Genomic DNA, 27,591 nt, shown 5'->3' on the forward strand with positions numbered 1-27,591 from the left:
TTCCTGTTTACCTTCTCATGCTTCTCTTGCTTCTTGTGTTTGAAAGTCAAATTTTCTGTTCAGCTCTAGTTTTTTCATCAAGAATGCTTGAAAGTCCTCTATTTCATTGAATGACCATATTTTCCCCTGTAGCATTGTACTCAGTTTTGCTGGGTGGGTGATTCTTGGTTTTAATCCTAGCTCCTTTGACCTCTGGAATACCATATTCCAAGCCCTTTTATCCCTTAATGTAGAAGCTGCTGGGTTTTCTGTTATCCTGATTGTATTTCTAAAATACTCAAATTGTTTCTTCCTGGCTGCTTGTAATATTTTCTCCTTGACCTAGGAACTCTAGAATTTGGCTATAATATTCCTGTGAGCTTTATTTTTGGGATCTTTTTCAAGAGGCGATTGGTGAATTCTTTCAATTTCAATTTTGCCCTCTGGTTCTAGAATATTGGGACAATTTTCCTTGAGAATTTCTTGAAGAATGATTTCTAGGCTCTTTTTTTGATCATGGCTTTCAGGTAGTCCAATAATTTTAAAATTATCTCTCCTGGATCTATTTTCCAAGTCAGTGGTTTTTTTCAGTGAGATATTTCACATTCCCTTCTGTTTTTTTCATGTTTGTATCTGTTTTATTGTATCTTGATTTCTCATAAAGTCATTAGCTTCCATTTGCTCCAATCTAATTTTGAAGAAATGATTCTCTACAGTGAGTTTTTGAAATTTCTTTTCCATCTAGCAAATTTGGCTTTTTAAGGCATTCTTCTCCTCTTTGGAGTTTTGGGCCTCTTTTGCCATTTGAATTAGTCTATTTTTTAAGGTGTTATTTTCTTCAGTATTTTTTTGGGTCTCCTTTAGCAGGCTGTTGACATGCTTTTCATGATTTTCTTGCATCATTCCCATTTCGCTTCCCATTTTTCCTCCATTTCTCTTGATTTTCAAAATCCTTCTTGAGCTCCTCAATGACCTGTAACCAATTCATATTTTTCTTGGAAGCTTTTGATGCTGGAGTTTTGCCATTGTTGACTTCTGCTTCCATGTTTTGATCCTTTTTGTCCTCAAAAAGGACTCTATGGTCTGATTGTGCTTCCTCTGCTTGCTCATCTTGCCAGCCAATTACCTTTTAAGCTCTTTGCTATGGTAGAATTCTGCTTCCAGAGTAGATAGCCTTGTCCCAAATCGCTGGGGGTTTTGCAGATGTTGTCAGAGGTCTGAGTAGGGCACCCTCTCTACAGCCACCACAACATCTGGCACACTAGCATTTCTCACCCCTGGACTACCACCTGAGACAGCAACCAAGATCCAAGCAGGTCAGAGTAAGAGTGATTACCAATGGTCGCTTATTCCCCCTATTATCTGCAGTCCAGGAGCTCTGGACGCAGCCATGTGGCAGCAGCTGCAGTCACTATGCCTTTGCCACTTCTTGCCCTGGGAACAAGGGATGGATAGGGCTCTTCTGTCACCCAATTCCAACAGAGTTCCCCATTGAACTTTTACTTTCTCTTTGGTGTTTATGGGTTGAGAAGTCTGGAAACCACCACAGCTTCCAGTGATTCACTCTCCTGAAGTCTGTTCTGGCCAGTTTGGGTTGCTGGTCTGGGCTCAGCACAACTCATGCAGGACTGTGTTCCTCTCCCAGCTTGGTGCCATAGACACTTCCAGTTGCCCTGCCAGGCTGCCTTCAGTGGGAGATTTGTTTCTCTCTGTCACTTTGTGGGTTCTGTAGCTCTAAAATTTATTTAGAGTCATATTTTATAGATATTAGAGGTGGTTGGTGTGGGAACTTCTGTTGTTTCCTGCTTCTGCTCTGCCATCTTGGCTCCACCCCTCCCCATCTTTTTTTATAGCATGATAGTACTCCATCACAATACTATGCCACAACTTGTTCAGTCATTCCCCAATTGATGAGTATCCCTCAGTTTCCAAGTCTTTGCCATTACAGAAAGAGTTGCTATAAATACGTTTGTGCAAATAGGTGTTCCTCCCACTTTTTTTTAAATCTCTTTGGGATACAGACCTCGTAGTGCTATTGCTGGATCAAAGGGTATGTAAATTTTTATGGCCCTTTGGGTACAGTTCCAGATTGTTCTCCAAAATGTCTGGAACAGTTTACTACTGCACCAAGAATTCATTAATGTACCTATTTTCCCTCATCCCACATATGAGACTGTTAATAGAAATCTTTGTTTGAGACAAACAGGAAAATCAAGATAAAAAGGAATTTATTGTAGGTAAATAAGGGCAGCAGCAAAAATATGGTGGGGAATTGGAACTGTAAACTGCTTTGACATATAGGATTAAACAACTTCCAAATAAGGAAAAGATAATCTTGATAGGCAGACATTTCAATGAGGAGATGGGGTTAGTGTTGCCTCATCTTCCAAAGTATTTTGATTGGACCATATAATGATAAGGAGAGAGGATTAGGGGATATGCATGTTTGCCATTTTCTGCAGGCTAGCTGCCATGTTGTTATTGTCATTCAGTCCTATCTGATTCTTCATAAGCCTGTGGACCATACCATCCATGAGGTTTTCTCAGCACAGTCACTGGAGTGGTTTTCCTTCTCCAGTGGATTAAAACAGAGATTAAATGATTTGCCCAGCATCACACAGCTAGTAATTGTCTGCGTCTGGATTTGAATTCAGGTCTTTCTGTTTCTAGGCCCAGTGCTCTATACCTTAAGCCACCACTCAAAGTTTAAAGTCCTAAATGGAATCACTCAGACTGATTCAACACAAATAGCTGACTTTGTACAGGCCTATGTCAGTTTGATCATTTCTCTCTCCTAACTATAATGGCTTAGATATAGATTAACGATAAATTCAGTAACAGTGGTTCTGGCATACTTGAGCCTAATGTATTACCAATGTGATACCCACAGAGGCTGCTATGACTATGCAGGCATATTTCCAGGTTTGAATCGCAAGATATAACTCTCTACTTCAAAGACAAAACTAAGATATTTATTCATATACCAGAAATCTAAATCCACCATGGTAATAAAGAAGTTGATACACATTACCAATGCAGGGAGCACCACCATCCTCAAGCCTTCCCTCCATCAGGCCTCCCCACAAACAAGCTCCCTTAGGTAAAATGCCCCTCTTTCACCCATTCTAGCTGCTCTGCCTCTCTCAGTCTCCTTTCTCTCTTAGTTCCACCTCACTTTCCCACTTCCTGCTCCACCTGTTCCTGTTCTTGCTCCATCCATTCAGCAACCTCCTTCCACCACAGGCTCCATGTGACTCAGGCTCAAAGCAGGTCACATAGGTTTATTAATGGGCAAGAAAGATCTTCTCATTCTATTAACAATTTGCCTATATAATAGAATACTTATTAGCATTTTTTGTTATTCTTAAAGAAAAGTTGAGAAAGTGCAGTTTCCTGCCTTCTTTTCAGATTTTAGGTATGCAACATAATACATACTCTCAGACTCTATTGATACGTTGGTTACTTTTGCTGAGTGGCTTTTTTTTCTTTTTTTTTTAAACTGATATGGGTTATCACTGAGAAGGGGAGGAGAGAAGGATACATTCAGAAATGGAGGTATTGTTAAAATGAATGAAATCAATAAAATGAAGGAAAGACTAGTGAGCAGCAGGCAAGCGTATGGCAGCAGCAGCAGTCTGTACAGGATTAAATACAGGAAAGGTACTGAGTGCAGAGAAGGTCTAGAATTATCAATGAGCAGTAAGGAGTATGCCAACTCTTCTTCCTGGCTGACTGTGAGTAAAGAAGCAATGAGGGTTTCCAGAGATACGGTAAATCCCAGAGCTCTGGGAGTTCCAGATGATAAAAGAGTATACAGGTAGAGATTTTGGACAAATAGGAGTCTGAAAATAATAAAGTGGGGGTTCCAGAGGACACAGCTAAAGGGAAGGTATGTAGGGTGACAGAGAACAGTTATTGATAGAATTGAATGAGTTGGAAATGAGACTATAAAAAAGCACAGAAAAGGGGTTTTCATTTTGACAAATGATGACCCTATCCTAGGAATTTGGAGAGACAGAAGTTTGCTGACCATTGGGCAGAGGAAATGCCAGTCAATCAGGAGTGATTTTTTAAATTAAAATTTAAATATACAATAAGAAAAAAAAGAAACATTATACACTTAAATATAAAATAAGAAAAGAAAAAAAATGTCATATGCACAGCAGAACATAAGTAAAGATTCAAAATATATAGCAATAAATTTCCAAGAAAGACTACATATTAGAGACTACATGTAATCTAAGAGCTGTCCATCTTTGCTTCCTTGTAGGTTTTCTTTTGTTCTCTGCTATACACTTTTTACTTTGTTCTTTTTTCCCCCTTTCCTCCCCCCACCCGCCCCAACAAGGCTACAATTAAGTGTGGTTATGTGGAGACATGTAGATATATACACACACATATACATATATACACTTACAAACATAAACATATGCTTTCCCTAACAGATGCTACTCTTAATCTTTGTTTTTATGTTTCTATCACTTATTTCTGATCCCTCTTGCTTCCTCTACTTCTACTCACTACCTAGCCCTTCTATTACTTAACCTACCCCTTCTCCAATGATCCCTCCCTTATCCTCCCATTCCAATAAATCTAAACACCCTTTTATGTGCCTCTTTGACCTATTCCCTCACCCTCCCCTCTAAAGATTCCTCCTTTATTCTCCAAGGATCCCTCCTTTATCCTCCCATTCCCATTAATCTAAACACCCTTCTACATCCCCCAGAATCAATTTTAAAAAACAACAAGGAACTGGATGGTCAGTGAGAATGATGGTTGGTATGGTAAAAGAGGTCCCTAATCAGCGGTTTTATTCTCTTTTGACTTCTCCATCACAGGTCTTTAGAGTGACTGGGAATAGAAATACAAAAAATAAAACCAATCAGTATTTGAAAAACGAGATACCAGTTTGATCATTACAGATATACTTTATTAGAAGCATGTGACACAGCCATTAAGTCATGTCTCCCCTAACATAAGCACAGAGTCAGATCCAAGTGAGTTAATTATTTAGAGAAGAACAAATTAAAGATCATTAACCTTCTACCCTGGAGCAATACACATTATCACCAATAATCTCTTTGTAACTAGGAAAGGAACATTTCTGCATCATAGTTTCTCTTTCATTCTCCAAGCAATGCCATAGGATCCAGTATTTAAGCTCCTAATGAGTATTTCTGCTTAATTTTTGTAGCAAGTAGAAAAGGTGGGCTCTTACAGAGATAAATAGGCAGGCTATCCATTGCTCTACAACTATCCTTTTTTTATTGCAATGACTTATAATACTTTACTGTTAAATTAAACTTTTTTTTAGTTTTTTTTTAAAAATTTTTCTTTTTTCCACATCAAATGCTTTATTAACTTCTGGTTTACACCATACATTTCTACAACTATACTTTTGAGAAGGCACCTAGAATAATGGAAAATTGAGCAGACAATGTTATGGAGGTTAAAAGTCAGAAAATATTTCAGTATATCTGTGGTCTTACTAAAGCTAGCCAGTGTAAGGAACCTGTGACCTTGAGGCCACATGTGGTGCTCTAGGTCCTCAAGTGCAGCCCTTGGACTGAATTCAAACTTCACAGAATGAAACCACTTAATAAAAGGATTTGTTCTGTAAAACTTAGATTAGTCAAAAGGCTGCACCCAAGGACCTAGAGGGCTACATGTGGCTTTCCCGATGCAGGTTTCCCACCCCTAGGCTAGACAAACAGAGCAACTGACATAAGGTGCACTCCAAACTGCAAACTAAGAATGCAGAAAACCAGGACAGCACACAAAACAATGCCACTTGCTTATTAATCTGTAAACTCTGGTTTCCAGGTCAATAAGCTTGCCCATAGTCAGTCAGTCAACAAGTATTTAGTTAGTACCTCCTATTTGCTAGCCACTGTACTAAATGCCTGGGATACAAAAGAGAGTCTAAGCTCTCAAGCAGCTCATAGTCTAATGGGGGAGACAGTATGCAAGCACTATATACAAACAAGGTACATACAGGATAAATTGGAGATAATCAACAAAGAAAAGGCACTAGTTTTAAGGGGTTTGGGGAAAGGTTCCATGGAGAAAGTGAGACTTTAGGTAGGACTTGAAAGTAGTTAGGGAAGCCTGTAGGTGGAAATGAGAAGGAAAAGAACAGAAGGCATGGGGTGGGGGGGTGGGGGTGGGGAGATATCCGGTGAAAACGCACAAACAGGTGAGATGGAGTTTTTGTGCAAGGAACATCAAGGAAGGCAGCTGGCATCACTAAGTCCCAGAGGACATTGTGTGAGACTAAAGTCAGGGCCAAAGTTCTGAAGGGTTTTGAATGCCAAACAGAGGCTTTTAGATTTCCTTCTGTAAGTGATTGGAAGTCACGGGACTTTATTGAAAACAGAAATATCTTTCCCCACTCCTCAATTTGCATTAAATTTGCCAGAGCTCCAAGGATGGATAGTTTTTTTTCTGAAGTGAAAGAATCATACAAGTATTTGAAGACTTGTGTCTTCAAATCTTTTAATGTTCTTGACTACCATTCCCATTAAAAGGGAGCTCACTCTGGTGAGTTTTGAGGCCACCAACAACTTACCACAAATAATGTGAGTGCAGGAATCACCTTGTTTAAATGGTACAATGGAAGATTCCTTAACTTCAGTATCCCTGGTGATAGCAGAATGGAGACAGGCAGGAAAACACCAAGAGATACACTTTGGGTTCTCACTAGAATAACTTTTGCATTCCTCCCAGGCTCTCAACTTGTCTAATAAAAAGCAAAATCTCCAAGAAGTTAGACAGGTTAGCAAATACAGTTCATCCCACTCACCCCTAAACAAACCGATTTCTTCTCAGATTCTTTTCTTTTTGGCTAAATGGTGCCTATACACCATAATTTAATGAATGCTTGGATTTCTTTCCACAGCCAGAGCTTTTGCAAGCTCTGTTCTGAAGGCATCCTTGATAGGAGCACTCTTACTCAATCCCTTTTGCCTTCAGTTCCATCTTGACTCGCTCCAGATAGCCAGGATCGGGGTAACCAAAGCTGCAAAAGGATAAAGATTTTGAGCATCAGAAACTCCCTTTTTCAATGATAACCATCAAATACTTGAAGACAGCTATCTTATCCTTCCTCCCCAATCCTTCTTTTTTTAGTTCAAGAATCTCTTTCTTTCAAATGATCCACATATGGCAACAACCTGAAGGCTGTTAATTAACCTCATCACCCTCCTTGGATGAGCTATAGTTTATCTATGTCCGTCCAAAAATGGGGTACCCAGAATTGAAGACAATACTCCAGAAGTAGTCTGGAGAGGTCACCATGTAGCCACTCTTGTCTCTTTTGTCTTGGATACTATGCCTCTCTTAATGTAAGATTGTATTCGATTTCTTTCATTACTGACTGATATTGGTTTTGCATATCTTTAATTTAATATTTTGATTTTTCCCAATTACAAATAATTTTTTTAATTCTTTTTTTTTCAAATTTTGAGTTCTGAATTTTCTCCCTCCTTCCCCTTCTCACCCCATTGAGAAGGCAAACAATTTTATACAGGTTATAGATGTGTAATCACACAAAACACATTTCTGTGTAACTCATTGCATATCTTTTTGTAGTCACAAAATTCATCTTGTACTTCTGAAGTTGATTTTTTGGAACCAAATTAAGACTACATTTATCGCTACTACATTTCACCTTTACAAATATTTGACCTAATCTTCTAGGCCATCCAAAAGATTGGGAATCCTATTATAGGTAGTATATCAAGAGATAGTATATCAAGAACTGAAAGAGACTTTGGAAGGCATCTAGCCCATTCTTTGCATTTTACAAGAGAAGAAACTAAAGCCTAGGGAGCATAAGTGACTTGCCCAAGGAAACCGAGGTAGTAATTGATAGAGGTAGGATTTGAAGCCAGATCTCCTGATTCTAAAGCTAGTGCCACTGTTCCATGTAGCTACTATCATCCCACATAATAATTATCTCTCTAAGCTTTGTGTCCTCTGAAAATCTGGTAACCATGTCTTCTATTCCTTTATCCCATTCATTGGTAAAAATATTAAAGCATATAGAACCAAGGGCACATCTCCATGACATGCCACTAATATATCTCCTTCCACAGTAATATGGACCCATTTAATACTACTCTTTGGGTCTGGGCACAGTAGTCTCTCAGAGAAATAAATAATACTCTCTGATTGTCTAATGTATGAAATCTTTGTTTTATTGTACTTATCTCTGAAAGAGCTCTCTGAGATTGTACTTTTTTTCTCTGAAAGACATTACTGTACCCAAACTTACTATGGTAAATAATGGTTTCTACCACAGACCTGAAAGACACTACTGTACCCAAACTCACTATGGTAAATAATGGTTTCTACCACAGACCATCATCCTGACAAGTCTTGCAATTTCTACATTTGATTTTTTAAAAAAAAATGGAATTCAAAAGGAAACGTCTCCAACTGGAATGAAATATTATTGCCCTGTAAGAAAAAAGTAAATGTGAGGAATTCTGGGAAATATGGGAAAATGTGTTACAGACTAAAATAAGCAGAATATGAAAATAACATACAAAATGACTGCAACAATGGAAACAGAAAAAAAACAAACCAAGAAAATGAAAGTAAATTTTTGTATAAATGTCTGTATAATTTGATGTATAATTAATTACACTAATTAATTACAATTAATTGACAAACAAAGGCTAAAGAAAAGATGAGAAAATCTACCTATTTCCATTTTCTGGAGATTGAGGGGTGATTTGAGCATGAAATGTTGTATATGCTATCAGATCTGGTTAATGTGTAGGCTGGACTTGCTAAAGTTTAATGTTTTTGGAAATTTTTGTTCAAGAGAAAGTTTGCTTGGTGAGAGAGGAGGTAGGGTAAGTGAATATCATGTAAAAACAAAGAGAATCAATAAATCTTAAAATTTTTAAAAGGAGAAATATCCCTTACCATTGTGGTCCACCATGTATTTGAGTTTTATGATGTATATCATTCCATGTGATCACATTCGTATTTCCTGATGTCCGAGACTGTCCTATTGTAAAAATCAACCGTTGATCAAAAGCTCTTTTGAGGAGATTCAAAACGTGCCATCCTTCTTCATTATCTGGCAAGAATGCCTCCCGTGTTGTTCCAATATAACTTTGTCCTGGGTTGGGATGATCTTCCTGTATAGAGAAGGCAAGCAAACATCAAGAAAAAAAATGTGCAAATCTATAAACTTCTTAACAAAAGTATAGCATTTCTGGAAAAAAGACGATGTTTTGTTTCACTTAATAATAGGTTTGTGGGGCAGCCAGGTGGTGCAGTGAGTAAGAGCACCCGCTCCAGAGTCAGGAGACCTGGGATCGGTTCTGGCCTCAGATACTTAACACCCACACAAAATAACTGGCCGTGTAACCTTGAGCAAGTTACTTAACCCCAATTGCTTTAAAAAAAAATAATAGGTTTCTGACTTCATTGATATATTAGTCCAATGATGGTGGTATGGCGGAGGGGTGGGAATTAACCCTACAAGAAGATCTGCAGGGTCCCTGCTCTGATTAGTGTCTTTAAAAGTTGCCTGGGCCACTCAGAGGTTGTGACTTGCCCAGGGTCACACAGTTAGCTTGTGTCAGAAGCAGGACTTGAAACAGGTCTTCCTGACTGAGAGGCTGACTCTCCACTCCTCATTTTTGTTTAAGGTAGTTCATTGTGAAAGTTCCTTGCTATGGCACAAATACGTGCCAAATTCAATTCAATTTCACAAACATTTACCAAATGCCTGCTATGTACACAACACAGTGCAAGACAATGGAGGGCATATAAATAAACACTTTCTGTCCAAAGGAATCTAACAAATTAAATATTTTCTCAGTGCATGCTGTAGAGGTCATAGGTGATAAATGAAAGATTTCATTAGGACTCATCAAGTTTAAAGGCTGATTTCCTAAGGAACGAATGAAACTGAACTGAAACTTCCTGGAGTCAGCTCACATTTTGATCCCAAATGAATATTGCCCAGTTTCCCTCCAGGGAACCATAGTGGATGGGGCCTTAGGATAAATAACATTGCCCTTCCTGGCTTCATTTTCCCTGTCTGTAAAATGGGAGAGGATCAAATTTCCTCAATCGAAAGCCATTTGTGAAGGTGGGAAGAGAGAAAAGGTAACAGACATCATGGTGTAGCGGAACAGACAACTTAATTGTACAGGAATCTATTCCAGACTGAGAGGCTGGTTACATATCCTGCAAAACAGACCTTTTTCACTGTGATGATTAGTGCGACCCAATCCATCTTCTCCCATTCCCATTTTTACAAACTCATTATCTCCATTTCACCTAGCTCCAGTTAAAACTCATTCAGTTAATCAAAGAGGTCATTTCAGTTAATAAGAAGGGCCTGGGGCAGAGTTTGGTCACTCCGGTTATAATGTTGGTTGGGAAGTAGGAAATGTCTCCATTAGTTGCTTTCAAAGTGAGAGGTTTTAAGTGAGGTTAAAGAGAAATGTAAGTCATTCCAAAGATATTTACTGATTAGTCTATTGACCATTGCTTATCTTTCTTTTCAGAAGTTTCTCTTAAGGTATCAGGAGGTGGTCTTAACAAATCAAGTGGACAAGATTTAGCAAGAATTTACTAAAGAGACAGGCATTGTGCCTGGGGATATAAAGGCAAAAACAATTCTTACCCAGAAGGAGCCTTAATTCTAATGGAAGAGACAACATATGCGCAGAACTATGTACATACAAGACATAGAAGGGCAGATTGGAGATAGTTTCAAAGGGAAGTCACTATAGCATTGAGGGAGACAGGGAAAAGCTTCTTGAAGAAAGTGAGGTTTAAGAATCAAAGGAAGCCAGGAGTTGAGACTAGGAGGGAGAGCTTTCCAGATATTGGGGACAGCCAGTAAAAATGCAGGGAGGTGAGAGATGGAGCATTATATACTAGGAATAGCAAGGAGGTGAGTGTTGCTGAATTGAAGCATTTGTAGAGGAGAGTAAAATAAAAGATGACCCAAAGGTAGAAAAGAGACAGGTTGTAAATGCAAAGAGAGGATTTGATATTTTATCCCAGAGTGTATTGAGTAGGGAGCTGCAGAGACAGGCCTTTTTAGGAAGATCAGTTTGGTGGCTGATGGCAGATTGACTAGAGTAGAGAGACTTGAGGTAGGGAAATCCAACATTAGGCTATTGGAAAGGGAATTAATAGCTTCTTTCCTTCTTTGCCCATACTAGACTTTGTCCATATAATGGTGGTACCTTGTATTACATGTCTTTATCTTGTCCTATCATTGTACAAGGAAAATACTAAATATATGAATTTAGCACAACTCTTGACACACAGTAAGTGCTTAATAAACACTTTTTCATTCATTCGTTCATCCATTCATTCGTTCATTCATTCATTCTTGTTTGTTGAAATAAAATCTCACATACTATTTTTCCCTTTTCAACATATTCCTATCCCCACACTTCCACCTCAAAGCTTGACTTCACTCCAACCTCTCCTTATAGAATATTAGAGTTGGATTTTTTTCATATCATTACTTTCCTTACTCTCTTGACCACTATTTGAAGAAGGTGCAGGTAGAGACCTGAGCAACCTTCAAGAATGTGGAAAGTAGGGAGATGAAAATCAGAGAGAAGTACCTCCTAGTCTTGATGCCATCAGTAGGGCCTACCTCATAAATATTTTGTCCATTTATTTATTGTGCAATGTGAAAGATTTATATAAAAAAAGATACACGCAGGGTGGCTAGGTGGCACAGTGAATGGAGCACTGACCCTGGAGTCAGGAGGACCTGAGCTCAAATGTGGCCTCAGACACTTAACACACGTACAAAAAAACTAGTCGTGTGACCTTGGGCAAGTCATTTAACTCCAACTGCCCTCCAAAAAAAGCAGAAAAAATGGGTACTGATTTCTGCTTGCTGTATCATACTTCTTCCCTAGAGTAGCCACAAAAATGACGGGGTCAATTTAACTATATCTTTATCTAGGGATAGGAACTAGTCTCTGATTTCAATAGTACAGAGAACTACCACAGGAAGAAATGCCCTTTCCTGATGCAGGCTGGCATACTTTCTGCAAATTATAATCTTAAAGAGTTGTCTAGAGCACTGAGACGTGATGTGAATTGCCCAGGGTCACACAGCCAGTATGTAAAAGAGTGGGGCTTGAACCCAGATCCTCTTGGTGCCAAGGCTGGCTCTTTGTCTTCATCATACCAGTTATCCATACCTACAGCTAATTCATATTTTAGGTCCTGAAAATTACATGTGTTTATGTATGTGTGTGTGTGTGTGTGTGTGTATCTATATACTTAAATACATTTGTGAACCTCCTGACCATCTGAATTGGCTGCTAGGTGGTACAGTAGATAGAATGCTGAACTTGGAGTCAGGAAGATTTGGACGCAAGTCATGCCTCAGATACTTACTAGCTATGTAACCGTGGGCAAATCTCTTAAGCTTCATTTCTCTCATTTTCCTTGTCTGTAAAATGGGGATAATAGTAATAGTTACTTCCCATGACTGTTATCTCAAATGAGATATTTGTAAAGTGCTTACAAACCTTAAAGTGTAGGAGAAATGCTATTTTTTTTCACCTGGATATATGAAATACCTCAAAAATTGCTAATGGAGAGACACTGCCAGATTCATGCTTTATAAGCATAGCTGGGTACTCTCTCATCATGACAAAGTGGCACACAGCTTTTAACAATTAGTACAAACTCTTCCTTACCGTCTGTATGCCTCCACGTATTTCATAAAGAATTCTAATAGTGCCACATGAATTATAACCAGGAAGTGGAAAAGGGCACTTAGAATAAGTCATTCTTCCCTCTGGCTGATTCCCTCTCATGATACCATAGGGAGTCTGGCATAAAGGGCACACTGGCTTATACTGCATGGCCTTTCTGATACAAGGGCCACAGAATGCATGCTTGCACTTTGGGAGGACTTCTTTGTGGCGAATAGTTTCCATACAGATGGCACACTCCTCTTTCTCTTCCTCCTTCTTCTCTTTTTCTAAGTCTCCATAGCTAGGCAATCCTTTGGAAAGATGTAAAGCCATCTTGAAATCATCACCATTTTTATTCAAAGCAGACTTAGGGTCTTCATTCCAATTCCCTCCAAGGGAGAGAGCTGATCTCTGCTGAGTGGGGCCTTCAATACTAAAGTATCTCCTAATGTATGTCATTGCTTCTGCAAGGTACTTGGGCAAACCAGTCAATATTGATTTTTGTTCAGTCCGCTCCACGTTTACAAGGGGGTGCTTTTTTTCAAATTCTTCAAAGAATGTCTTTTCAGTCCAACACTTTCTCTCTTGGTTTAATGGTTTTAGAATAACTACCTCCTTAACAATCTGAGCTGAGATCATCTGAAAGACATCAATGAAATATTCATAAGCATGTGTAGAAAGGTCTAGGGCTTTGTCTTTTGGTGTAAATAAGAGGAGAGTTTTCCCAGTTTGGGGATTGTTCGCCATTTCTGTTACAACATCATATTTTTTCTCTATTTCTATGATTTCTTGGCGCAGAAGATGCAAGTGAGTAGTATCAACCTCAATTCCATTCTTCATGTTTTGGGAAACCATTATTTTCATAGGTTGTTTGTGGGAGAAGTTTGCTTCAATGAAATGTTTAGCTTTTAAAATATCCTTTAGGTGTCCCTGGAGAATTAACACTTTTCCTTCGGCTCTCATAAGGAGGTTTTTAAACCTGTCAGCCTGTGTTCCTTGGACTTCAAGTGCCAGCTTATTATCTATGAAATGAACTTCCTGAGAGGTCACATCCTGAATTTCCTCTTGAAATGCTCTGGTAAAAGCTTCTGTAGCTGCTTTTCTGTCCCTAGGGTTACTTGTCTCAAAATTTAAACAGACACTACCCGAAGGATATGCTAAAGTACTTTTGATATGTACTTTGTACTCTTTTTCTATTCTCCTCAGAGTTTCAGGAAAGAAATATTTAAAATATTCAAACAAATGTGTAGGAACTGAGATGAATTCCAACTCTTCTGTTCCGTATTTTGGGCCTGAGTGAAGAACAGGACTATCCCAGTTGTCTGACATAATTTTTTTGATTTCTCTTGATGAGGCTGAGTGGGGAAAATCTTCTTTCTGGTCATTTCCCAGGATTCTCTCACTTAAAAATCGATAAGTTTTTTCAATATCTTGGTAATCACCAATAATTTTCTGTGTTCCATCTTGGCCTTCCTCTATTTTGACATTTGGGCAAAGGTTAATAATTTTCTCCCTTTGCTCTTTGGAAAGTTTGAAGTTCAGGCAGGCCTCCACATATCGAAATATCTGAAATTTATAAAAACCAAATAAAATCACAAGGCTATAAATGGTTCAGCTATTTTAAGATACTTAAACATTACAGAATTAGAGCCTTAACAACTCTTAGCACTTATCACTTACCACTTTCAGCTCTGAAAAGACACTGGCTTGACTTTGTGTTCTGCTTACATTTCTTTTTCTTCCTTCTTTTTTTTTTGCTTTTTGGAGGGCAATTGGGGTTAAGTGACTTGTCCAAGGTCACATGGCTAGTTTTTGTGTTAAGAGTCTGAGGCTGGATTTGAACTCAGGTCCTCCTGACTCCAGGGCCGGTACTCTATTCACTGCACCACCTAGCCACCCTGACTTGCTTACATTTCTTAACAGCTATACTAATGATAATGCACAGTAGATAAGGCATGGGGGTTAGTGAAGAGGGAATGGTACTGGTAATGGAGAGAACATTGGTCCAAGAATCAAGAGACTGAGAAGTAGGCTAGGTTCTGTACCAACCAGCCATGTGCCTTAGACCTGTCACTTTAACTCTCTAAACCTTGGCTCCTTCATCTGAGAAATGATGATGATAGAATTTATCTAGCACTTTAATTATTTGCAAGGCACTTCACATGTTTTATCTCTTTTGACACTAACAGTAACCCAATGAAGTAGATGCTATTACCCTCATTTTGAGGGAAATAATGTTGAGAAGCCTGAAGCAGAGTGAATAGATTATGGGAATTGGAGTCAGTTTGGCCAATCTGAGGAGGATAAAGTTGAGGAAACTGAGGCACATTAAACAGAATAAGGGAATTGGAGCCAGGAAAGACCTGAGTTCAGACCTGCCTCAGATACTTAACTGTATGAGCCTGGACAAAACACTCAACCTCCCTCAGTCTGTTTTCTCACCTGCAAAATGGGAGTAATAATAACACAGTGTTGTTCTGAAGATTAAAATGAGAAAATAAGTAAAGTGCTTTGCAAACCTCAAACTATGTAAATGCTGGCTATGATGTGGTCTCACAGTCAGTGAGTGCCTGAGTCAGGCTTTGACTCTTGAAGACAACTCTTAACTAGTGAACTGACACCAGGTTTTATATGCCATTCACTACACCTAGAAAAATTCTGAGGTCTGGAATACAGCATGCCTTATGTGTGCCAGATTTCCTATGGTATCATGAAAGGGAATCAGTCAGATGGAACAATGACAACCTCTCACCAGACTTTTTCACTTCCAGGTTATAGTTCATTTGGCAATAATGAGATTCATTATGACATGTGTGGGAGCGTGCAGATGGCAAGCAATGGTTTGTGGTGATCACTGGAAGTTTTGTGCATATTTATTACTGCAAAAAGTATTCTACTATGATACCAAGAAGTATTATACAAGATCATAAGATCACAAATTTAGAACTGAAAAGAACCTTGTAGGTCATCTAGCCCAATTCTCTCATTTTATAGATGAGAAAACTGAGGGACAAATAAAAAAGGTCCCAGAGACAGTAAATGCTAGCAACAGGATTTGAACCAAAGTCCATTGATCATGCCCTTTTGGTAACTACAACCTTTTTTTTTTTAAAGCAGTTGGGGTTAAGTAACTTGCTCAAGGTTACACGGCCAGTTATTTTGTGTGGGTGCCAAGTATCTGAGGCCGGAACTGATCACGGGTCTCCTGATGCCGGGGCCGGTGCTCTTACTCACTGCGCCACCTGGCTGCCCCAACCATTTTTTTAAACTAAAAAATAAACTTAATAATAATAATTTTTTGCTTTTTGGAGGGCAATTGGGGTTAAGTGACTTGCCCAGGGTCACACAGCTAATTTTTGCGCTAAGTGTCGGAGGCCAGATCCGACCCCAGGTCCTCCTGACTCCAGGGCCAGTGCTCTATTCACTGCACCACCTAGCCGCCCTGTATTAATAATTTTTTAAAACATCAACTTGATCTCCCTCCCTTTTGCCCTACTTAGATAATGATTTATAACAAAGGGGAAAAAATAGGTCAGCAAAACTGACAGATGCATCCAAAAATTCACATTGTTTTTATTTTACTCTTATCTCCCACTTCTGAGAACCTACAGCCTAAAATATGCAGTATTACTAGACTGGAAAGAGAAACCTGGGGAAAAGGAGAGGAGAGAGGAAAAAGGAGAGAAATTTGTGTAAATTATGTAAGATAACACAAACCTCTTAAAATATGAATATCATTGCAAAGGAGGAAGGACATTTCTAGATGTGGTGAATGGGCAGGGACACTGATCACTCTCTTCCACTCACCTTTGGAATGACAGAATCCGAGGAACTAGAAGCACCTCTTTCTTCTGGATGCTTCTCATCTAGAAATTCCTTTGGGAGTGACTGAGTCTGGGAGGAAAGCTGGTTTACCTCCAAAATGTTCTTCTCTCCTAAGGTTTCTTTGGTTTCTAGGAAGACTTTGACATGTGTAGCACCGACTTCCACAGTGTGATCTCTCTTTTCTATCACTCTTTTCTTGGCTTAGAGAAAAAGAAAAATGAGAGGCAAATGATAAAGCTTCAGAATAAATTTCCTTCAAAATTTCATATGTGAATTTACTAGAAAACCACAGGCACCCTCAAACTTGGGATTAGACCTTTAGAACTAGCGACACACTCTCCCACAATTCCATACAGAGTACAGAGTCTAGGGGAAATGGGTACAAGTTTAGAAACAACCATGTGAGGTAAGCGGGTTACTCATAGGCTTTGGTTGCTGGAACTCCTTGAGCACATCAGATGCTCTAGAAGCACCCCCTTAGGTATGATGTAGTTTCTTTGCTGGGGTCTCTTGTAAAGCCAGGAATCCATGTCCAATTTGTCTTTGGTTTCCAACACCAATGGGAAGATGGGAAGACCAGATCCTTCTGTCCCTTTAAAAGCCTTCCATTGGCCAAGGGGAAGGGAGGCAAAATGGAAGAATATTTAGGCTAAGGCCAAGGCCTCTCCTTTCTCTCAGGCATTTCTTCCTCAGGGGTTATCTTTTTGCAGATTCAACACCCACTGTTGCTCAGTCCTATCTGAATCACCATGTCCCTCTTTCAAGGTTTTGTGGCAAAGATACTGGAGTGATCTGTCCTTTCCTTCTCCAGCTCATTTTACAGATGAGGAATTGAGGCAAACAGTGTTAAGTGATTTGCCCAGAGTCACACAGCTGGTAAGTGTCTGAGGCCACGTTTGAACTCAGAAAGATGAGTCTTCCTGATTCCAAGCCCAGTGCTCGGGCCATGGGGCCACCTAACTGTCCTTTCAAGACTCACTATGCCCTCCTTCATTCCAGTCAACTCTTTTTTATGTGCTTTTAGAGAGTGCCCAAAGGATATGTCTAGCATTATTTCACTTCATCTAATGAATTTCAAAGACTTTCTTTAAAAATTTTATTTATTTTGAAATTAAACACCAAAATTAACTCATTTCTGTATACATAAGACAAAAAAGGAGAGGATCGTACATGAAACTGAGTCTACGTTTCCTATCTTTTATTTTTAAGTATATATTGAATTCCACTGTTACTTTCACAATTGTCCTAATTATTTTCTCTGCTATCTCCTGAACTTCATTCCATTCACTTCTGTGTAATTAAAAATTATTACAATGCAGCTTTTAAATTTTTTTTCCATGATTCTTAACTCTACCCCCACTGAAAAGCAATAGAAAGGAAAAAAAATTCTTGGAAAAGGCATTATCAAACAAAATTAATCCACTGAGTGGATTAATCAAAAAATGTGTATCTCTTTCCACACCTTGAAAATATCACCTCTCTGTCAAATGGTAAATAGTATCTTTACCATGTGTTCTTTGGGGACATGGCTGATCATTGCATAAACCAAGAGTTCTTAAGTCTTTCAAATTAGCATAAATGAGATTTCACAGGAAGACATAGGACACATAGGAAATCTCATTAATTAAATTAATCTCATTAATATGGAAAATAGTCCCCAATAGCTAATGAAAGCTTGTATTTCACATGAAATTGTCATGGCTAAAATTTATGCCAATTAAATAAAATGTTGTTGAAAATTTCATTCATTTCATTTCTTGAAAATCTGCATAGTTAATAAGATTGCCTATGTGTCCAGACTTTAGGGACACCGTATCTACTTAGTTCCTTCTTCCTCAGTTTATTCTCAGATTCCCTGAAATCATCTCTTTAATCATTTATAAAAGTACAATTAATATTCCATTTTATTCACAAGGCACTATTTGCTTAGTCATTCCTCAATTGATGGGCACTCCTTTAAGGTCCTAGTTCTTTGCTTTTCCACCATTTATTTCCTTTACATTCATGACCAGAAAGTTTGTTGAAATATAAATATAAAATATATTGAAATATAAATGCACCAAATTGTTTGTGTATACATATGCATGGGTTCAACTGTTTTATTTGTTTCAGATAAGAGTCAAGTTGATATGATGCCCATGCTTCTCACCCCAATTTGGGGAAAAAATAAGTTCCTTTCTTTCTTTCTACACAAATCTATTTGTTTTACTCTTCTATTAGAACATTCAAAAGGGAACTAATCTACCTTTAGATTCTCTATTTTTCTTACTTACCCCCCTCAATACTCTTTGAAAGCATTAAGGTTCCAAAGGACACTTGTTTACCTTCTATTAGAATATTAGCCCTGCCACATCACATACCTCCTTCCAAATGCCCAAATCAATTTACCTTTCTAAGTTTCTCTGAATTCTTTTGTTTGTATCTCAAACTCTGGTCCTTTCATCAGAAACAATTAAAAGTGGGGCAGCTAGGTGGCCCAGTGAATAGAGGCACCAGCCCTGGAGTCAGAGGGACCTGAGGTCAAATCCCACCTCAGACACTTAACACTAACTGTGTGACCTTGGGCAAGTCACTTAACCCCAATTGCCCTGCCTTCCCCCCTCCAAAAAAGAAAAACATATATTGCAATTCAAGAGTTCTCAGTTATATTAGAATCTTCCAGATCTTGTGTGATCCTAACTGTGGTTCCTTGGTACTTGATCTGCAGCTTTATGTATACTTAATGTGGGAGTTCAGGATTTGGGTTCTAACATTCTTCTGACCTTTCATTTTGGTGTTTCAGGAAGTTAAAGGTGAGTTCTTTCTATCTTCACTTTTCCCTCTCATTCTAATAGATCTGGGTAGTTTTCATTTGTGATATCTTGAAATTAGAACTCCAGAGTTCTCTTTTGATCAGGCCTTCCTGATTGTAGGACCAAAGCTCTATCCACTCTGCCCTCTAGTCAAGTACTTCTTGGGGCCTCAGTTTCCCCATCTTTAAAGGATACTGGGCTAAATGTAATTCCCAGCCCTAAAACCTTTGCTGCCCTTCTAATGACAAAAAAATTGCCCAACTCTGATCCAGTAGTGCAGTTCGGACTCTGGCAAGAGGGTGGGGATGGGGGTGGAATGAAGTGGGAAGGAATTAAGAATGGGAGGAGAGGAACCAGTCAGTTTCTGCCTTTCTTAGGTGACACAGTGGATAAAACTTTAGGCCTGGAGTCAGGAAGACCTGAGTTCAAATGTGATTTCAGACACTAACTAGCTGTGTGATCCTGAGAGAATCATTCAATCTATGTCTGCCTCAATTTCCTTAATTGTAAAATGGGGATAATAATAGCACCTAAGTCACAGGATTCTTGTGAGGATTAAATGAGGTAATATTTCTAAGTTTAGCACAGTGCCTGGCACATAGCAGCAGGCTTTCTATAAACCCAAGCTATTATTATTCTTTTTTTTTTTTTAAAGCAATTGGTGTTAAGTAACTTGCTCAAGGTTACACAGCCAGTTATTTCTGGGTGTGGGGCTAAGTATCTGAGCTCAGATTTGATCCCCAGGTCATCCGGACACTGGGGCCGGTGCTCTTACTTACTGAGCCACCTGGCCGCCCATCTATTATTCTTCTTAACCCCATCCCCATTTCCGAGGGCCCCTTTTCCTGGCCCAGATTGGACTCCACCTTGGTGCCCTCTGCCAGTTTACACCATCACCTGCCGCAGCCTTTCCTCCGACTCTGGTCTCTGTCCAGCGGCTCCCCCAGTCCCTTCTCACCTTCTGTATCCAAAAACTTTACCAAGAAAGTGCCTTCTGTGGGGCCGGCTTCCACCGTGCACTCGCCTCCCCCAGACTGACGCCGGCTCTGGAAATACTTTTGCAGTTTCCTCTCCAGTCCAGAGGAGCTCTCGGATACGCGGACCAGGAGCTGGTATGGCGGATCACGGTCAAAACCTCCAGTGGCCATCAGAGCAGGGTCGTGACACGGGAGCGGAGGGGCCGGGGCTGTGCGGTTTGCTCGCTGGGTTCTGGAGGGTAACTGGGGAGTAGAGAGAGGGGAAGAGAAATGGCGCTGTCAGCTCCTTATCTTCTCCTTCTCTTCAGAGTTAGCCTTCAAACTTTCAGTTTCATTTCCCGAAAAGCCCTGCCTATTCCTAGCCTCGGGGAGCTGGGAGGGGTTGGGATAGAGGTAGAAAAGAAGTTCGGAACATGCCCAGCCCCCAGCTCTACTTGGGGCGCCCAGATCTCTAAACTGGGGGCACTGGGAGGAAGCTTGGGAACTTAGATCAATTCCCATTTTATTTTGGGGACGGCGGAGGGGTGGGAATGTGGGTCTGATGTAAGCCTGTAACATTTCCAGAAAACTTGAAGCGAGGAAAACCACCAATTTAGTTTTTTCTCTCTTTTAAAAAGATATCCTGGTGTCTTCAGAATATTCTGAATTCCTTATCAACTAGGAAATAGTTACCCCTCGAATGACGTCAAAGTTGCCGGGGTCCAGATCACCTCCCATTCAAAGACTCAAATTTCATAGGATCTTGCTTAAATTTAAAAATTGGAAGCGAACTTCCAGGTCATCTATTCAAAGTGTTCTTAATCTGGTGTCCAAAGATTGCGGTTGCGAATTTCCCTGGGGTCTAAGAAGTTGAGGTTTTTTTTTTTTTAATTTTTATAACTATTTCCACATAATCGCCTTATTCTGTAATCTTTCCTATTTTATGTGTGTAAAAACCTTATTCTGAGAAAGGGACCATAGGTCTTAACAGTATGCCAAAGAGTTTCATGAAAGAAAAAAAAGGCTAACAAACCCTGATCTGGTCCAACATCCTAATTTACAAAGGAGGAAACCCTTAGAAAAGGCTGTTAACAATAATACCTAGCATTTATATAGTGCTTTAAGATTTACAAAGCACCTTACAAATATCTCAGCTTATTCTCATAATTCTGATAGGTAGTTGCTTTTATTATTCCCATTTCACAGATGAAGAAATTGAGACAAAAAGAGGTTAAGTGACTTGCCCAGGGGAGTATTTGAGGCAATATTTGAACTCAAATCTTCCTGGCTCTAGACTCAGTGCCCTAACTGCTGTGCCACCAGCTTTCATGTACTCCAACAAGTTTTCTCTCCTTGATGTGTTTTCCAAGTCAGTTGATATACACATATATTCACATAAATATGTATACACAATTATGCAGATAGATATATACTGCTATGCATGTGTCACATATGTGCAATGCATATATGTATAGGTGTGTATACATATCTATGTATAGATATATGCACATATATGTATATTGTGTTTGTGTGTGTATGTATGTGTACATATATGTATATATGTATATATGAGGACAGTTAAATTTTCAGTTTTTTCCTACCTTTGGACTTTGTTTTACTATTTCTTGTCTCAGGTTGTCATTAACTTCTATTTGTTCCATTCTAATTTTCAGGGAATCTGTTGCTTGGGTAAGTTTTTATATTCATTGTGATAAGCTATTACTTTTTATTCTAAGACTTTCTTCCACAGTTCTCATTCATTTTCTAGTTCTTTCTTCTGTTATTCACATTTCATTGGTAATGTCATTTAGAATCTCTTGTATCGTTCCTCCCAGATATTCTAATTCATCTTATGGCAAAGGCATGTTTTTCTTTGAGGGTTTGTTTAATAGAGTTTGGGAATTATTTTCTTCTTCTATGTTTATGTCTTAGAGATGCCTGGCATCATAACCGCTTTTTATCTTTTACTGCTTACTCATTCTCCAGGATCAGATCACTTTGAGCATTTCCTCCACACTTAAGGGACAAATGTCAGATCCTTCACACTCCAGGCATTGGAATCAGAATGCATGTACCTAAGCCCTACTCTTCACCTGAGGGTCAAGTCTCAAATCTTTACTCCTCCAGGGACCATCCTCACCTGGAGCTCCAGATCTCCCTTCCTCTGGAAATGTGATCAGAGTGCTGTCAAACCTCTGCTTCTTTCCTGCAGGTGAGTCAAAGATAGGAACCTGGATGGGGGCAATGCTACTTTGATGCCCTCCAGGAAGGGAGTCAGACCCACTGAGCTAGTAAAGTCTTCTTCCTGAAGCTGGCTCCTTGCATGAAGATTGTGTTCCAGGTCTCCTCTCTTTAGGGGACCAGGGTGGTAGCAATCTCACAGAGGTTATTTTCTTCTTCCCAGGGGGCTGAGCCCAACATCCAACTGACCTCCAAGGAAAGGAGTGACAGAACTTCAAACTCGACAGCCAATGATTGAATCATGTGACAATGGAAGGCTAAATAGTGTAGTGGAGGGAGAAGTTGGGCTACTTCTCTCCCTTCTATTCTGCCATCATGGCATCTGTTTAACATGTTATCTTTTTGCTAGTGTTTTATTTTGTATTTACATCTATATTCATTAAGGGTATCAGTGTACAGGTTTTTTTTTCCCTTCTTCTTGGTCTCTCTGGCATATTTGTATGATAAATAGAATTTAGTAATATTCCTTCATTTCCTATTTTTGCAAACAGTTTACCTAATTTTTGAAATAATTCTTTTTTAGTAGAATTCACTTAGAAATCCGTGTGATCCTGAGTTTACTTTTTCCTTGGAGCTCATTTACACTTCAACCATTTCTTTTATGCAACTGGATGGTTAAATAATCTATCCCTTCTTTTGCTGATTTGGGCGTTTTTTGTTTTTGAAGACATTCATTCATTTCATCCAAGTTATTGATTTTATTGGCATATGATTTGGCAAAAAATTAATTATTTATTTCATCTTTCATTCTGGCAATTTGGCTTACCTCTGACATTTAAATTAGATTCAGGAACTATTGATTTTACCAGTTAAAAAAATAACAAGTTGTTAAATTACCTATCATTTCAAGAGTTTTTCTGCTTTGGGTTTTATTGATCTCTTGTTTTATTTTTCAGAAATTTTATTTGAATGTTTAGTTGGATTTTGTGATTTGTTACTTTTCTAATTTTTTTCTTAAGTTGCCCAATTCATTGATCTATTAAAAATAAAAGACAAAGAAGAGAATAGAGGGGAGTTTTCAGAGAGACATAAATAAGGAAGGTAGCTTTGAAACCTAATACTAGGTTCAAAACCTAGGTAGGAAGCTGGATGGCACAATGAATAGAGCTCTGGCCCTGGAATCAGGAAGACCTCAGTTCAAATTGAGCTTCAGACATTTACTAGCTGTGTGACTTTGGGCAAGTCACTTAGCCTCTATTTCCCTCAGTTTTTGATCTGTAAAGTGGGGATAATAATAGCACCTATCTCCCAGGATTGTTGTGAGGATCAGGTGAGGTATTATTTGTCAACCACATAAAGCAATGCCTGGCACATAATAGGAGTTATATCAATGTTATATCAATCAAAAATAGAGAGAGATAGAGAAAGAAGAATGAGACAGAGAGAGAGAGAGAGAGAGTGAGAGTGAGAGAGAGAGAGAGAGAGAGAGAGAGAGAGAGAGAGAGAGAGAAACACTTGAATCCAGGTAATCCTTAATTTACAACTGGCATTCTATCCACTAGACCAATTATTAGCTCTAAGAAACACTTTTTCCTCAGAAACTCTTCTATAAGGTAGGTAGTACAAGTATTATCCTAATTTTACAAATGAGGAAACTGAGGATCCTCAACCTCTTTACCTTGTTGCAGCCTTTGTGACTGTCAATCACTCTCTTCTCCTAAGTCCTCTCTTCTCTCTAGGCTTTGTGATATTGCTCCCTCCTGGTTCTCCTCCCTCCTGTATGACTGATCCTTCTTGGTCTCCTTTGTTGGATCTTCATCCAGGTCATTCTCACTAATCATGAGTTTCCCCCAAGGATTTGTCCTGGGCCCTCTTCTCTTCTCTCTCAAAACTCTTTCCCTTGGAGATCTTACCAGCTCCCGTGGTTTCCTTTATCATCTCTATGACTCACAGATCTATTTGTCCAATCCTGAACTCTCTCCCTTACTCCAGCCATGCATCTCCGACAGCTTTTTAGGCATCTGATGATATGCCCTGTTGACATCTTAAACTCAATGTGCCCAAAACAACTCATATCCCCACCCCCTCCAATCTTTTCTCTCTTTCTAACTCCCCTATTACTATGAAGGGCACCACCATCCTCCCAGTCACCCAGGCTTGCAACATAGGTGTCAACATCAACTTCTTACTCTCTGTCCTCTGGTGTCTAATTAGTTGCCAAGTCCTAGCATATCTTCCTTCTGAGCATCTCTCAACTATACTCCTGGCTCTGCTACTACCCTAGTGAAGGCCCTCCCTCATCACCACATGCCTGGACTCCTGCAATAGCCTGCTGCTCAGTCTCCTGGTCTCAAGTTTCTTCACCCATCTGTCTTCCACTCAGTTATCAAACCTGTCTCTGTGAAGTGAAGATCTAACCACATCATCAATTCAGTCAACTTCAGTTGCTCCCTATTACCTTCAGAATAAAATCTCAAGCCCTCACTTTGGCTTTTAAAGCCTTTCATAACCTGACCACTCTTTTTCAACACACAGGTCCACAAAAACTGAGGCAGAGACTGCGTACTGTCAAAAATGACAAATGTCTCTGGGTTCTTGACATTGTGAAAAACACTGTCATAGGAATCCATGGTTTTGAACCTAGTGGAGGAGAAGAAATGTAGGATGGATTGCCCTCACAGTAGGAACCTATGGTTCTGTCAGTCAAACACATAAATCATGCAGAGTCAGAGGTCCTCCTGAAATTGTCTGCCAATACTTGAGCTTCTTGCTGAAGCAGATGCTATAATGATACTTGGGGTCTAATGGAAGAAAACAAGCAAACAGAAAATAGTGAGAGCTGGGAAGGTGAGGTTCATCTGAAAAATCACATATCTTATTTGGATACCAAACATATGCAGCTACCAGTAATCCAAAGGTCCACCTTTCCCCACTTTCCACTCTCTTATTCTATCTTCAGTCAAACATACTCCCTCAAAGTGAAACAGAGTACCATCAAGCCTGACAGAGAGAATCTGACAAAGAGAATGAGAACAACAATTTAAGTTAATGTTTGATATTAATTCCTTGGTAGATGGGCCAGTTTTTACTTCCCTGGTAATGTTGTGAGTTCATTCATTAATTTCCATCAAGGAAACTGAAAGGTCATCTATTCCATCATTGCAGGGTTGAGGAAACTGAGGTCCAGAGAGATAAGTTGTTTGCTTAAGCTATGTTCAAAATCTAGGTAGGAAGCTGGATGTCACAATGAATAGAGCTCTGGCCCTGGAATCAGGAAGACCTCAGTTCAAATTGAGCTTCAGACATTTACTAGCTGTGTGACTTTGGGCAAGTCACTTAGCCTCTATTTACTTCAGTTTTTGATCGGTAAAGTGGGGATAATAATAGCACCTATCTATCAGGAGTGTTGTGAGAATCAGGGGAGGCATTATTTGTGGACCATATAATTCAATGCCTGGCACATAATAGGAGTTATATCAATGCTAGCTATTATCTAGTGTTATGTTCTGGTTCCTGGTTTCCAATATGCCTGGCCTTTTAAGGAAATCATCCCCAAGGAACCATCCCATTTTTAAAGGATCTTAAAGTTTTAAGGAGATTCCAATTCTGCCCCCTCCCCCTTGAGGGACCCATAGCATGGCAGAGTGGGAAAAGCTCTGGATTTAGGTAGAGTCAGACAGAGCTGGGTTAGGATTCTGACTCTGCAACTTCCTGGTCATGTGACCTTGAGCAAATCATTTCACATCTCTCAGTTTCAGGGGAGACAGGGAATAAGCATTGATATATGCCCTACTATGTGCCAAGCACTGTGCTAAGTGCTTTTTTACAAATATTATCTATTTGATCCTCATACAAAGTAAACATTGTCAATTTCCTCATTTGTTAAATAGTTACAGTAATACTGACATACTTCCTCCATTTGATTCCAGGGTTCTTCTGGAGGGAGTCTTTGTAAAGAAAATATGATACAAATGTGACCTCTTATAGTTATTATTATAACCAAAGGGCAACACTTGGTGCAAAGTTCTGACTCAGGGCAAAGCAAAAATTAGAATATGATGAGCAAGGAGGAAAAAAGGTTATCTGACTGTACCACCCTTCTACTCAAGAAGACAAATGAAAATGTAACTAAATCACAGACTCCCCCAGGCTGGAAGGGACCAAAGGAGGTCCCTTAGTTCCAGGAGTGTATTGGAGCAAGTTTGAGCTGGTATAGGACTGTCAAATATTAAATTTTCAATATGAACATTTAAACCTTAGAAACTGGCAAATGTTACAAATCAGAATTTGATTTATTGCTTTGTTGACCAGGTAGAAATAGGAAAGTGATGGAGAGCATATTAATAAAACAGATTATACTTAAGAATGTCACTTTTTTTTGAGAGCTGGTGGTTAAATAGTTACTAGCAGACTGTGCATAGCTCATATTCAATTCATTTCCTAGTATAGAACTTGTGATTAGAGAAAGGTTGACGACAGGGTGGCCAGGTAGCACAACGAGTAAGAGCACTGGCCCCAGTGTCGGGATGACCTGGGGATCGAATCCGGGCTCAAACACTTAGCACCCACCCAGAAACACCTGGCCATATAACCCTGAGCAAGTTACTTAACCCCAATTGCTTAAAAAAAAAAATAAAGAAGAAGAAGAGAAAGGTTGACGACAGAGAGAAAAGAATGGGAGAGAGGATACTACACACTTTTATTCAGGAAAAGTTAGTCTGTTATAAATAGGTTGATATTAAGGTGGTAGTAGAAACTGGATTCCTGAGTATATTTTGGAAAACACTTCACATACGTGATCTCATTTGATCCTTACCTGTAATGGAAATGGGAATTTGAAGATCTTCTCTACCCCTTAATAGACCTAGGGGAGTTTGAAGACCTTACCTGCTTTGAAAGTAAACTCTGACCCCTAATAGGCTGAATGTAGTCACATAGAGCCTGTAGTGGGAGGAGTTTGCTGAAGGGAAGCAGAGCCCACAGGAAGCTGGGAGTCAGAGCCAGAGACAGTGGGAGAGAGAGGTGCTCAGGCAAAAAGAGAGAGAGGTTTGTGAGTAAATATTGATCTTGGATTGGTTTGTGGGAAGACTAAAGGATGGTGTAGCTCCCAGTATTATTATGGCTTCTTAATATCTTTGGTACTATGAT

The 27,591-nt window shown here is 39.3% G+C and overlaps 1 protein-coding gene and 1 long non-coding RNA gene across 2 annotated transcripts; one reads left to right on the plus strand and one right to left on the minus strand.

Moving 5' to 3' along the window:
- Positions 1-4,887: 4,887 nt before the first annotated feature.
- LOC138143692 (E3 ubiquitin-protein ligase DTX3L-like) lies at positions 4,888-20,644 on the minus strand. The gene is made up of 5 exons (XM_069064919.1): positions 20,265-20,644; positions 16,497-16,714; positions 12,690-14,255; positions 8,914-9,131; positions 4,888-6,997 (listed from the first exon to the last, which is right to left on the minus strand). The coding sequence occupies exons 1-5, from the start codon at positions 20,452-20,454 to the stop codon at positions 6,928-6,930; spliced, it is 2,262 nt and encodes a 753-aa protein (XP_068921020.1). The 5' UTR covers positions 20,455-20,644; the 3' UTR covers positions 4,888-6,927.
- Positions 20,316-22,967, plus strand: LOC138143693 (uncharacterized). The gene is made up of 4 exons (XR_011163782.1): positions 20,316-20,418; positions 21,936-21,951; positions 22,249-22,474; positions 22,667-22,967. It is a non-coding gene; the product is annotated as an uncharacterized lncRNA (long non-coding RNA).
- Positions 22,968-27,591: the final 4,624 nt, after the last annotated feature.

This window comes from Petaurus breviceps, unplaced genomic scaffold (genome assembly GCF_028583685.1).
Source record: "Petaurus breviceps papuanus isolate PSGF00001 unplaced genomic scaffold, PetGlider_PUasm1.0 90654, whole genome shotgun sequence".
Taxonomy (NCBI): Eukaryota; Metazoa; Chordata; class Mammalia; order Diprotodontia; family Petauridae; genus Petaurus; species Petaurus breviceps.